General features: G+C 31.6%; 1 protein-coding gene across 1 annotated transcript in view; it reads right to left on the bottom strand.

Annotated features, from left to right (window-relative positions):
- Positions 1–3,046: 3,046 nt before the first annotated feature.
- LOC116777653 (SCY1-like protein 2) overlaps positions 3,047–14,195 on the bottom strand; it is a 51,441-nt gene continuing 40,292 nt past the window's right edge. The window contains exons 7-15 of the mRNA XM_061526482.1: positions 13,039–13,169; positions 12,694–12,817; positions 11,452–11,597; positions 11,061–11,229; positions 10,363–10,612; positions 9,949–10,085; positions 9,131–9,392; positions 8,801–9,060; positions 3,047–7,096 (exon numbers count right to left, since the gene is read on the bottom strand). Of these exons, the coding sequence (XP_061382466.1) occupies positions 6,797–7,096; positions 8,801–9,060; positions 9,131–9,392; positions 9,949–10,085; positions 10,363–10,612; positions 11,061–11,229; positions 11,452–11,597; positions 12,694–12,817; positions 13,039–13,169 (1,779 nt within the window). The 3' untranslated portion in view covers positions 3,047–6,796. The remainder of the gene's footprint in view (positions 7,097–8,800; positions 9,061–9,130; positions 9,393–9,948; positions 10,086–10,362; positions 10,613–11,060; positions 11,230–11,451; positions 11,598–12,693; positions 12,818–13,038; positions 13,170–14,195) is intronic.

Here is a 14,195-nt window from a genome sequence, read left to right as displayed (position 1 = left end):
ACCATAAAAGGCTGAATACAATAAAACTTTTGTGTTACAGCTACAGTTTACATAATGTAAAAAGTATCTAAACAAAATATACAAGTTATGATAAGTATTTCATCTAGCGGTCCACAAAGTTACGTTTCCACTTAGTTTGCAAAAGCTGTTTGTACAGAAGATGTAATCCAATCTATCTTGCGATTGCTCCGCGGGATTTGTGTGCGATCTTTGATTAATGTAATAATTGTCTTTACTTTTTAATCTAAATTCCGTTCTCGAATTGAGATATAAATCTATATTTGTAAATCTCCAATAACAATATCGTTTTCCCAGTGGCGTGCACAGAGATTGGAGTAGGGTAAGCAGAATATGTTTGGAAAAACAAAAAACCAATTTTCATCATAATTTCCTCCTCAAAAACATTATACGGGTAAATTTTTAACGGGCAGACGAGATGTCTGCCGTGATCACGGTTTCTGGAAGGTAACCGATTCTCGAATGTTTCAGTTTCTGTTTATAGATGGCACTTTTAACAAATCGTGAAATTAATGTGATTTTAATCTCTGAAAACATTTGTATTTCGCAATGTATGATTAAAAGTATGTAAATAAGAATTAAACAATATAGGTTACGTTGTTATATGGGTAGGGTATGCAGTATTTATTTGCATCTATGGTGTGCACGCCACTGCGTTTTCCAACCCTAAAGTTGAGATTAAAAACGCAATTCTTTTACAATTAATTACAGTTGGTACATTAAACTTTTTGAAATAAAGCAACGGATACTTATAATATAAGATTAAGTTCTCTTTCCATATTTTGGGGCTTAGGGCTGTGAATATTATTTTTGATTGTTACAAGTTTCATAATATCACAAACTGAAGTTGTTGTTGTTGTGAAGCTGATGTTTCATGAAATCATTTCAAGTCAGAAGAATTAAAAAAGTTACTGTATGTATTTTGATAAAGATTTAAATATATATAATCGTAAACTCAATGTTTTTAAAGGTGGTATTTAATATGTAAGGTTATTTTTTCTAATATAATTTTAAAAAACTAATGTTGCAACAAGTTCTGAGTAAACGGATTGTTTTAATTCTGTTAGTATAATTTTAATTTTCACACATTATCACTGATCATAAACAATCTAGGTAATGTAGGTAACATTAAATCTGACGCTGGTTATCTTCGTGCCAGTAAAAATTATACGATACATAATGAGATCTAAGATTTTCGCGAGTATTTATTTAAATGAAACTAGTATTATTCGGATTTACTACGCGGATTATACGATACATATAAGTGAATTTTGTCATAAATGTTAATTTACAATTCTGTTTTATATTTTAAGAATAAATATCCTTTTTATCCCATTGATTGCATTAATTTTGTGGAATTGGTCAATAACATACTTTGCGGAGTTCTTCGCTGCTAAAATAGAATAGACTTGTGAATATTGCAAGCGTGACTGTGATTGAAGACAATAGGTCATGTTTTTAATAGTTAGGTATGGTGATACAGATTTCGTTGAATTTATTTATAATAATAGTCGTGAACTTAGCCTGCCGTCCGATTGCCGATGTAGTTTACTAGCAAAAAATTCTGTGACTTTCCATTTCTTGGGTAAGTTTAAATTATAGTTTTAGAAGTGTGGTAAGCCGGCCAATTAAGCTTCTGAATGTTTATCATAACCATTTCTGACTGCCTTTCGGTAGGTAGGTAAAAATATATTTGGAGGTGACATTTGTTCCAATTTAATCAAATTGCTTATTTTCTGTAACAAATCATATAAAACTAATTGTGGTTTTAACCAAATTATTTGTTGCTTTTTTCAGTATTTCCAGTTTATTATAGTAATAAAACATTTCAGACTATCACTATTCCATAATCAACTGTCTATTTATAAAACGTCTTGTGTAAATAATGTTATACTGCAACAAAGTTTTGTTACACAATTCTGTGACACCGTGCGCTGCCATCGCTTACTATATCCCCTCCGTACACCTCGCTCGTACTCAATAGACAAAACAATGGTCATATATCATTATCAGACGGTCATTAAGGAACTTAGTCCGACAGAGTTCAAGTTGAATATAATTGTTAGAAAAAATATCATTAATACCAATAACCTATTCATCGAATAAACTTTTTATTAGAAAACTATATAGCCGCTTCCACTTACTTTCCTTTGAAATAAAATAAAATTATATGGTATGTTATTTATTATATAATTGTATTCATATTACACATAACATCGTACAAATTACAAATGTAGTTGTAATTTATATTGTTTAAATTAAAGAGATAATAATATTTTTAAATTGTATACTTCCAAACGTTTTGAATGAAAAGCGTATCTGACAAATAGGTTTCCTATTGGGACTTCAATTAATAATAAACATTTTTGACATAAACAAAATACACTTAAAATATTGTTTTAAACATCAGAAATTATTCATGTACATTGAAGAACCAGATTCATAATTTAATACACAGGTATACTTTTTTTTTATAACAGGCAACCTCGATTATTACTTATAAAATTTTAACACTAATTGACAAAGTTTGTCGATGAGAAAGTGTTGAAACGCACTTATACAACCTCATTTCTATTTTTGAAAAAGAAAATTCTCTTAAAGATTGACAGTACAATTAAGACGAAATATTTTGAATCGCAAAGCGGTAAAATAATGTTGACAATTTAAAAAGTAGGTGTGTGTTGTAGTATATTGTAGTGTAGTGTATTTATATGAGTGGACCTCATATAAATTTTAGAACCTGGTCTTATAATTTCTAATTATAAAATTGAAATCGCCAACCCGTCTTGAGCAAGCGTGGCGATTAATGTTCTAGCCTTCTCCATGTGAATAGAGGCCTTTGCTCAGCAGTGGGCTTCGATAGGCTGATGATGATGATGATGATGAAATTTTAGAAGACTCTAGGGAATTAGTTTCTAAGTCACTGAATCTAATAAACGTATAATGTAAGGAATAATTTTAATATAAAGGTTTAGTAAATGAAACTTCAATTCTAATTAATATTTTTATTTTTCTACTTCCACGTATACATACATCGAACGGCAAGTGACAACAAAATAAATCTATGAGTTGAAAACATTCAAAATAGTATTATAATTATATTATTTTTTGACATAATACATTTAGTTTGATTATCATTGTAATAAATATATTCATAGTGCTAAATATAGAAGACGTGTCGTTTTTAATTTAAATACTTAAGCAGTTTTGACTGCGTAATTCTATATCAGGATATATATATAGAACGCAAAGTTGCGACAGATAAATACACATTGCATCGGTTAGTGTAGGTATTACTAATAACTCCAGATCTACTCACAATTGATTTCATATATATCATCATTGTTTAAAATTACACTGTAATAACATCGACATGCAGTTTGATAAATAGATTTATTCCTTAATAATTTTTAATCATAAATATGTATTTTATGGATCTAAATCCGCAGGATCCTTTACACTACCGATTGAATATCAATATCCAATGTTGGCAGTTATCAATAGTAATGTAAATAACCCTCAGTATATTTAAAATACATTGAAGAGTTAGATGCTAAGGACACTGGAATAGCGTATAGAAATATTGTGTAGAGAAAATAGCAGTCAGGTATAATCTAATGCAATATTGCCTACAATATATAATATAAAATTGAGTTTTTTTTTTATAAAATAAAAACGTTAGGAAATACCATACCTATAAAGGATAAAGCTCAAAGTCGATAGTGTTCTACTTATAATTAGTTACAATGAACCCATCTTCAAGGCGAGAAGTTGAAGCGACAATAATAGTTTTGGAAATATTCCCGCCTCGGATTCATCGTATTCAAGACATTATAGAAAGAGATCACAAGGTAGCACGATTGAGTAAATTCTAACCACTAGATATAATAAAAGTTTCTAACAGTATTTGGTTTACAAGATGCTCATAAAGGACATAAATGTTTAAAAACTAACTGTGAGCAAACAGCACAACCCGTAGAAGATGATACATCCAAAGTAAATAGTAGTATTTGTTAAAATAAATGTAAATTGTATGTTGCCTTTCAAAATATTTACTTCATACCATTTATATACAATTATAATATAGAGGCACCGACACCTTAAAGATTTATAAAGTGAAAATTTTAATAATAAAATATTTTGAATACAATAAATAAAAAAATCTTATAGATAGAAAGTATATCCTTCGGATGACTAACTACATCACATTCGAATTCACGATATAAGACCTAGACGTTCTTCGACGAACACTAATTTTTCACATCCTGATAATATTAATATAGGTATAGCAATGTCGAAGGCAATAGTTTTATTTTGTAGGTTTAGAATAATAATAATATTATGAAACAATTTTATGGTCATCATAAATTTATAGAATTACGACTTTATCAAATGCCAATCTATTTGACTTATATATATATTTCTCACTTTGTGGAATTTCTTACAACGTACCATTACATCTACATATAATCCCTTTCCAAAATAAATCACAATCACAGTATAACTAGTTTCCAATTATATTTCATTTATCTTTTGAATGTATAAATATTTAAATGAGAAAATTTTCAGGGACGTGTCCAATTGTTCAATAATAGATATGTCTACGAAATTTTATATTTAATGAATCAATAAATATATAAATTTCATCCACGATTGTGTATAAAATTTCTTAAATTTTCATAGAACATATGAAATATGTTGGAGCTGTGGAAGTTTGAAAAAAATGAATTAATATATATATAAACATATATATATGTGAATAAAACATAACGATTCCCTCAAGATTTCTTTCCTCAAACGTAATACACCCAAGTATTATCAGGTATGAGATAAATGTGGTTAACATCGTGCATAAGCGTAACTTGTGTGTGTACCGTCGCGTTGGTAATGCAAGTGAGAGAATCTATGGTACCTTGAACAGAACTTTAATGTTCATGCAGAGGGATCGCGAGTTCACTAAGCGTGTATGATGTGGTGTGTTAGATGGTATTTAATGGAGAATGAGTGCAGCGAGCGCGGTAGAAGCGAGGCGCCGACGGAAGCCGCACGCTTCAGCGCCAACCCGTTAATCAAATTCTTACGTACGTCCAGAAAACAGCTGGTGCTGGAAGCAACCATAATAACTGATTAAAACCCAAGCGCGCCTCACCTGAGGTTCGATTTATTAACGTTAGCTGGCTCAAGCTAGTAGATCGCCTCGTATCGATATTTCAATACAATGCGATTATTTTTTAGTCCACATGTGCTAAATGTTCTGCTGCGATGGTTTTCATTTTGAGTACAACTTAATTTGACAACTAATTTAAATACATAAAATGAGGTTTGATTATAAACTCGAGCCATGTAACGCTAGTAAATTTGGAGGTTAGCGAGACGAATCGCGCGGTTCCGCCCGCTCGCTCCGAGGCTTGCTATGATGCTACGATTCTAATATGATAGAATGTCCTCGTTGAAATACTGTAAACACTGAACATGGCAAAACTAAAAGCATTTTTACTCTGCACTACTGATCGGTATGCGAGTTTCTACATAATGTTTTAAACCGTACCCACTTACATTTTTTTAAAACTTAGACAGTTTTAATTATGCAATCTTGAAGGAACCTTAACATTTCGATATTTACAGCGCTATGATAAAGTTAATTTACGATCCTGTGGCGACATAAGGATGGAAGCGAGTGGTGTCTGCTAAAAGTATATCTTTAAGTATAGAACAGGCATGTTATAATTTATTTTGTTTTTCCACACTTAATTATTTAAAATGATATTAAATAAAAAAAAAATGTAAGTAGATGATAATCGTTATGATGGTCGAATGTGAAATAAATAACAGACTTTATTAACTGAAAACGTAAACGTAAATAATGATAATGGCATCATCATTAGTACAAGTCAAAATGTTATATATTACGTTACTATACTATCATATTATATTTTAAATAAAATTTATTTTCTTAATTCTGTTATAATTATATTCAGAAAATAGATGACGTAATTTAATATTTTCTCATCTTAATAAAATAAAAATATTTTAATAAGTAATATAGACAGTTTGTGATGGTTTATTATTAAGTTTATACATAGCTATTGGAGCCTCTGATTGACAGTTTATTTATCAGGTTTTTTTGAAGATTAACAGGTTAATTTATATTGAATTTTATATAGTGTATATAGTGTATATATAATTGTAGAAACGAATATTTTATAACAGAAGATGTTGTAAATATATTTTCTAATGCATATAACAACACCATATCACAGCACCATACCCAACAGGTGGCTATATACCGTTACTTTGATAAAATTTTTATACATTTTTAATTTATTAAAATTTCTAATACTTTAATATAATTGGACATTTCATTATACTTTGTTTTGATGGAAATAAACGTGTCCACACTATACCAATTAAAGCTTACTTATCCACGTCATTCTAAAGCAACATACTTTTGAAACAAATAAAAAAAAATTGTAAATAAACTAAACATTGTTGATAATCAGTCTTACAATGTAAATTAAAATGACCTAGGAAAAATAGTTCAAGCATCCCATGCTAAATGAAACTAAGAATGTGACGTGACGTTTACAACACTGATACTGCAACTACAGATACTCATTAATTGATAGAATGAATGAGAAGTTGGTAAAATAGCAACGCCGCACGGTTTCGGATGGCCGATTGGTGCGACGCCTTCGCCTTTCCACTTGTACGCGGACGATATTGCTGATCGGTATGTAGGGCGCCATATCGTCGGTTACGAGTGAACGGCCAAACCGATTTAACGCGTTAGTGTGATATTAAGTGAGGGGCACTTCCTGACTGCCATCGCCGTGTGCCGCAAAGCGCTGTATCCGGCTGACGTGGCGCCCTGCAACGTCCCCCAGGGTTGTTGGGCGTGCGGTACATTGCAATGGGAGCCTGCCGGCAAGTGCCTTACCATGCCGCTGCTGATCTGCTGCAAGATGCTGGAGCCTTGGGAGCCGCTGAGGCACGCTGAAGGTCGTCGAGACCGAATAGACTGCATTGATGATGTCAGCAAGAATGGGACGCTGGACGAAGTATTTGGCATCGATCCACCCTAAACATTTTTTTTATTTTAACTCTTATAACCTTTAGAAGAACATTTATTCCTTCTTTATTATTTCCTTTGAAAAATCTTATAGTTTTTTAATATGCGTGCGTAGAGAAAAAAAATAAGAAAGTCACATTTTTTGTGATTCTATAAAATAGTTTTGGTGATTATTCATGTAAAACTATTTAATGTTGTTTATTGGAAGTGAAATAAATATTTAAACTATATTTTTAAAGATACACAAGGAAGAAAACGTAAATCTTAAATTACGAAAACAAAAAGGAGTATATCTTCTTGTTAAAATTGTAGGCTGTGAACTGCACTCAAGACTAGCTTCATGGGAATTGAAGACAAAATGTACTATGTAAATTAGTATAAAATAAAATTTATGTTGAGTATCATGAAATTACTTACACTATTTTTCACCTGTTTAGATTTAAAAGCAATTAGTAGGAGATACTACCGCATGCTTAAAAATACAGATACAGCATTTGAAGCGTGTAGAAATTACATTGTTGTGCCTCAATTAATTTAATATATAAACTAAACTACACTCAAAGTAGTCCAATACACGTAGATGTCGCAAATATGCATACTAGTAGATATCTTTTTAAAAAGTATTGTTATCTACCAGCCCCTGTCAACATCGTTATGATACTATAATAAACAATTTTACTGCGAGTCAAATAGAAGTGGCAAATGGACGACAAACAAGAAATAGAAGATTATACTCACGATCATGCTCCGTGCAAGCTGCGTAGAAGAACAAATAGCAACAGTGAATGAGACAGCGTTAACCATTTATGTCTCAGATACAACATGGGTGAAATGGCAATGAAGTTTTTTTTTGATACGACAAACAAACTTTGCAAGCTTTAAGGAGCTGACAGTTTAAGTCGACTCGTGTTTAATAAGAGATGCAAGCTGTCCTTGCTGTCTCTTACTTAATATCGTTAATACAAAGAAACAATTTTGATTCTGTTGTAAATATAGCCAATAAGTAAAATTTTATTATTTAAACACAAATTCGACGCGGGTCCCCCGAGGATAGACGAAACAACACAACAGAGGATTCTATTTCAGGAAAATCTATCCTCACAGCAAAGAATATTTTGACACATATAAGTGGTTGGGCATCATGCATCACAATTCGTTGATAAAACAGTTTAAGCGTCCCATGCACCACATCTTAGGCCTCCAAGGTTTATTATTTTGGTCACTTCACACTAAAAGTAGTAGTAAAGATATGATGAAGGTTTTGATGGTTGGACAGAAAGAGTACAAACGCCACCAGTTTCGTGCAGATGAACGTATGAGAAGATGATGATGATATATGTCACAATCTCCCCCCGTCCATGTGGGAAAAAGACGTAACCTCAGTAAGGGATAGTCCACAGCAAAATAAGCATTTCCATTTTGACATTCAACAGAGAATTCGTATACAGATTATTTTACGAGGCAGGAGTGGGATATTTACATCACTTACAACGCAATGCGAGGTGGAAGGCACGGATAGGCTTGAGCCTGAACCGCCTCGCCCCCTGTACTGGTGAACCTGTCAAAATAATACCGACACTTCACCGTTAGAAATGTTGGATCTGTACCACCACGTTCCTAATTTATTCGTTTTTTTTTTATATAGCAGCATGTATTAAGAACAGCATATAAAAGATCTTCTTATAGACGAAATATTCGGAGTATCGCACTTACTGTCGGTGGTGACAGGTTCACAGCAGACCCACGGCGTTCCTGAGGTCCAATACTAGAATGACGACGTGTTGGCAACCCAGTTGTACTGCCAGGGGTGCCACCGGGGGATGACGCACATGACGGAGCAATTTTAATTTTCGGTGTCATCAAAGTGTTATCGGATAAGCGGCGGTTCGGGAATACGCTTGCCACGCGCAAAAAGTTGCTATCATTGTTTGTCGAATTGCTAGATCCAAAGAACCACTGTCCAATACCTGTACCTGGAATTTATTATTATTGTTACCGTACATTGAATATATTTCGTTTTTTTTTGCAATATTTGATCCTTACTCTTAAAACCGGTTGCACTTCCAGTTGCGCTAGTAGTAGGAGGGGGTGCAGTGACTGAATTCTTGCGGGCCATGTCTTCGGCGCTAGATGTCTTGCGTTGTTCGACACGCAAGTTGGGTATGTTAAACGGTGGTGCGTTCACGTTATCAGTGCTTGTTTGGTGGCGTAGAGCCCTACGTTCAGGGCTGGGAGCCACAACATTTTCTGACTTCAACTTTCCACGCTGATACTTATTAATGTTCTCCAGCATATCGTATAAAATCTAACGTCAGGAGAATTTAAACCGTTATTATAATTCACTTCATTTTGAAAAAAAATTTAAACATTGTTATTTTTCAAATAATTCGTTACTTTATACGTGTTATAATGGCCCATTTACTTGGAGTCTCGAGAAAGTAGAGCACGAAATGAAATTGTTGTTAACAGCCTATCAAAACCTTATTCCGTTCTATAATTTTATTTCGAAAGATAGTTAAGTTTTAGGCGTACGGGGAGATATAATTATCCTTCTCGTCGTATTTTGTAATAAATAAATTAAACGTATTCTTGTTTCACATCAAAGCAGGTTTTTTAGGCTTTCGTGAATTTTTATTAATAGTCAAAACAAACAAACTTTAATTTTATTAAGGTTTCGATATTAAGTATTTAAGATATAATTTAAAAGACTCTAATCATCTGAATAAAGCTACGATGATATAAGGTTTAAAGAAACCGCATCTAAGAAAAAAGTTATATTACTAGTTGCTAGCTAGACAAAGTTTAATTGTATTTTTCTACATTGGTATTCTAATCGGGAGAAGTATAAAAATAGTACTTGCCTCCATAAGGCTCGAAAATTGTTCAATACTCAAAGTAGGGTTAACGGTCTGTGGGGCCAACGATGGTATCATCTTCGTAGCCATAACGTTTGTTGTCAATCCGAATTTTTTCTCTACCAGCATAGATTTATACAACTCTGAAAGTAACAGTAATTGGTATAGTGTGTATAAATACAGAAAGCAAAACAATACTCAGCATTGCTTATTAATCATCACGCTTTTGATATATGGCTACAAAAAATTCGCCGGCATTTTAAAAACAAAGTGATATTTCGCAAGCATAAACCATCGCGTCGCAAAGGCAAATTGGTAAAGAGACAACTAAAGCCTTGATGGCAAATTAATGTTGTGTATACTTCCATTTGATGATTGATTTAACTTCAATACCATAGGAATGATTCTAGGATAACTTACTGACAACTCGGGTTATGATATCCGGGTCACTGAGTCTCATAGCTAGTAGTGTCGGAATAACAGCCTCTAGAATATGATTTCGTTCAAGACGTGTAAGCACCTTCTCGTAAATACCAAGAATGAGACTAATCACTTTCACATCGCTTTGATTCCTTTCCAATAATGTCTTGACTTTGCCCAAAATAACATAATGCAATACTTTGTCACTCAGCAAGTCTGCTGTATTCTGAATTGCAATTAACGATGAGGTCTGAAAAACATTTATATTGATATATGTTTTATTAAGTAATTCATGTTAAAAAACTATTTATTTGTATATGTATTAATTTGTATTTTTAATTTCTATAGTGAAATCCGTTCACTTTACACGTCGTAAGAAAAGTTGTGAATTAAAGGCACTTAAGAATTGTTATGCAACTTGAAAGAAACTTTGAACATCACTATTTTTTGTATTTCTCAGACGTTAAAAGATGATTTTAAATAAAACTTCTGCAGATACAGATATTTGTATTATACGCTCGTTTGTTTGTTTTTATATATGGCTAATTATAAGTTATTTAACAAACAATTACTTTTTTACTTTAAGATAAGCGAAACTAGAAAAATAATAAAAAGAAAATATTCGTCATTTTTTAAAATAGCCAAAAAAATATATTTTTAAGATATTGTTATTAATTGAAAATATTTTTGAGCTGTACCTGTACCAGACTGCTACTGTTATCCATGGCATAATATATTAGCGGTAAAATTTCTCTATTGATATCTTCAATAGAGCATTTGCGCATTACAATATGTAAGTTTTCCATAAAAGTTACAACGGCTGGGACCGTTTTTGTTTGATTCATGAGATTTTGAAATTCCAAGCTCCTAAAAGTCAAAATAGCTTATTATTTCTCCGAGTTTTGAGATCTTTCATGGAGTCTCGGTAAACATCATCTTGCTATATTCCTTTGTAACCCCATTGGAGATCAAAGTACAAATGTAAATTGTGTTTATAGAGACTTACGACTGCTATTTTGATATGTTCAAAACAAAATTTAAAATATTAACATAATCTATTAGATTTGTTTGAAAATGTTATAAGCTTACTTCAATGCTGGCATAATGAACTCCTCAAACTCCTCAGGGGTCGCCTCGTTCGTTATCCACATCATTGGTATCAGGACTGACGCCAACACTTCAGGTGTTTTAATTTCCATCAGTATCGCTGGCCAGATGAGCTGCCATCGAAGTTTCTGAAAGGTTGTTGTCAGATTATAATAGAATGAAAGCACCTTTACACGCGAGCACAACATTATTAAAACAAGAATGATGTTCAATCGCTTGCTAAATAAAAAGTCTTGATTTTTAATTATTATTGACTAAAAATTACTTTTAAAGTTAAAAAACATTGTGAGAGTATTGTTTGGTAAGAAAAAATAAAGACGAAAATATTTAAATATCTATAAAATAAAGAAAGACAAAGACAAAAATAGGGAAAAGAAACTTAGAAAATTCTAGTTTTAAATTAATATATTTTTTAATTTTAATTGTGAGTAATTTTATTGTAAAAGTGATGTTTGCAACATTCAGGATATTTTATAATATTAACCACGTTATTCCCTTGCAACACGATCTTAATTATCGACGCTGTTGGGGAAACTCGGGATCATTATGTTTCCATAACGTATAATATGTCAATTAAGATTTTTCAACATTATATTAATACACTTACATCAAATTAAAAAACGTAAACAAATTAGTCTTCGCATAAGCAAAAGAATTGTGTTCTTAAATGCTATAACAAAAATTACATATAATAAATAAAAACACAAGGCTATACATCCCTTTAACAAATCTTTTATTTACAGAAGACAATGGTGACTTTAAAATAAAAAAACAATTTACACTTTTGGAATGTTTTTATCATAAAATTCTCGAAACTGTAAAAACAGCTTGCTTTTAAGAAAAAGGATGAAATCCCTTTGAAATATTTATGTAATAAAAACCATACTTGCTGTTTTTGTTCTTACTTCCTGTTTATCGACGATGAATTAGGAAGTATCTACAAAATCGATGACTACAACCATAACTGTAAAATTGGAAATGCGCTGGTGGGGCAACGACATGGTATAAAAATATTATGGGTAAGTAACAATTTACTATAGTTGTTAAAGGCAATCCAAATGATAAATTTATAAAAGATACCTCAAATATTTAAGGGTATTAAATATTTGAGATTCTATAACTAGAATTTTAAAGCACAGCTTATACTTAAACAAACATAAAAATATACTCACAGGAACAGTCGCGTTGTGTCCCATCTAAGAATATAAAGAAATCTACAAATACCTTTGGTATAAACGGTAGAGCTTCTAACAAAGGTCCGCGGTAGTAGTTGCCCTTCTGTACAAAATCTTTGATAGTAATGACGTCTAAGAACTGCATTGCCTGGATTGCCGGTTCACTCTGGCATCTATTGACATTTCGTTCCAACTTATGAAATATATAACCAAATATTTTGCTTCTAATACTATTTTATAACTTGATATTTATCTGTCCGTTTCTTATATAGCTCGAGAAAAAAAAATCAACATAGAGGTTATACTATAATAATTATTTATAAGAATGCTTTTGTAAGCTAGTGATGATTTCCAAAGCGTGAGTGAAATAACATTTATAAAGGAAAATTATTACTTAAAGAAGTTTATAAGCGGCAACAGCTGAGTGGTCGGGCGAGGATGTGGGTCCCGTGAGAGTAGACGCTGGACTGCTTCCTGCAAGCCGGATGGTACGTCAGGCAGCACCTCATTCACTTGCTGATCCAACTAAAATTTAACCCACTTATATCTTCAATGTTTTACTTAAAGCAGCTATGGTTAGGACCAATGCTTCTAAATGAAACAAACAGAGAGGAGGGGGTACTTAATTTCCTCATTGGCTTTCACTAGCTACATTGTTAAGGAACAAAAATAAAAACTGTTTGTTCAAGGTTGCACTATTTTTATCAATTTTGATTTAATTTAGCCTAAGTTCACCATTCCAATAATATTTTTCTTTTTCCACATACATAAATAAATACGTGAAAAAGGTAGGAAAAGCGCTCGGAATATGTATATTGCAATAAGTATTGTAAGTCTTGACATACAATGCATTACAGATGATGAATCACTATTGTCAGTTATTAAAACTGAAAGCTATATGAACTAATATTGTAATTTCATTCAAACAAAAAATAAAAATAAATAAATTATTGAACATAATTAAAGAATATTGTTATGAAAAAATATGAGATTCTATTTTCAAAAACGTGTTGGAAATGCAAATCATTTATTAGATGACAAATTCAACTACTGAAAGTTTTATCGCAACCATAATTCCTTAACAATAATGATTGGTTAGTCTTGATATCATTGATAGCAAACTAAACGACTAGAAATTAAAACCTTTAATAATTTAGACAGATTAATTTAATGTTCCTAAAATTATATATGATAAATAATGGTATGTTTAGTATCGTGAAATTTAAGGAATTTTATCCGATTCCGTTTTAGAATATTTGAATATATTTAAAAAACTGACTAGTTTCTCCTAAATATAAGTAAATATAACAAAATCTTTTTTCATTTTGACTACTTAAAACCGATTACTATTTTTAAGTCACTATTACTAATAAGATGGTTTAAATAAGTCTGATACTCGGATATATTTATAACAGAATTATTCAAAACTTGAATATTGATATATTGTTTTAATTTGGTTAAATCAAATTAATGAACAAAGTACTAAATTTTGAATCATATGCGATATATGTATTAATATAAACGTAGTAAGCTCGTTATATGTACATCAAA

This window comes from Danaus plexippus, chromosome Z (assembly GCF_018135715.1).
Source record: "Danaus plexippus chromosome Z, MEX_DaPlex, whole genome shotgun sequence".
Lineage (NCBI taxonomy): Eukaryota > Metazoa > Arthropoda > Insecta > Lepidoptera > Nymphalidae > Danaus > Danaus plexippus.
The sequence above is the reverse complement of the archived record's forward strand: the minus strand, read 5'-3'. Positions and strand labels throughout refer to the sequence as shown.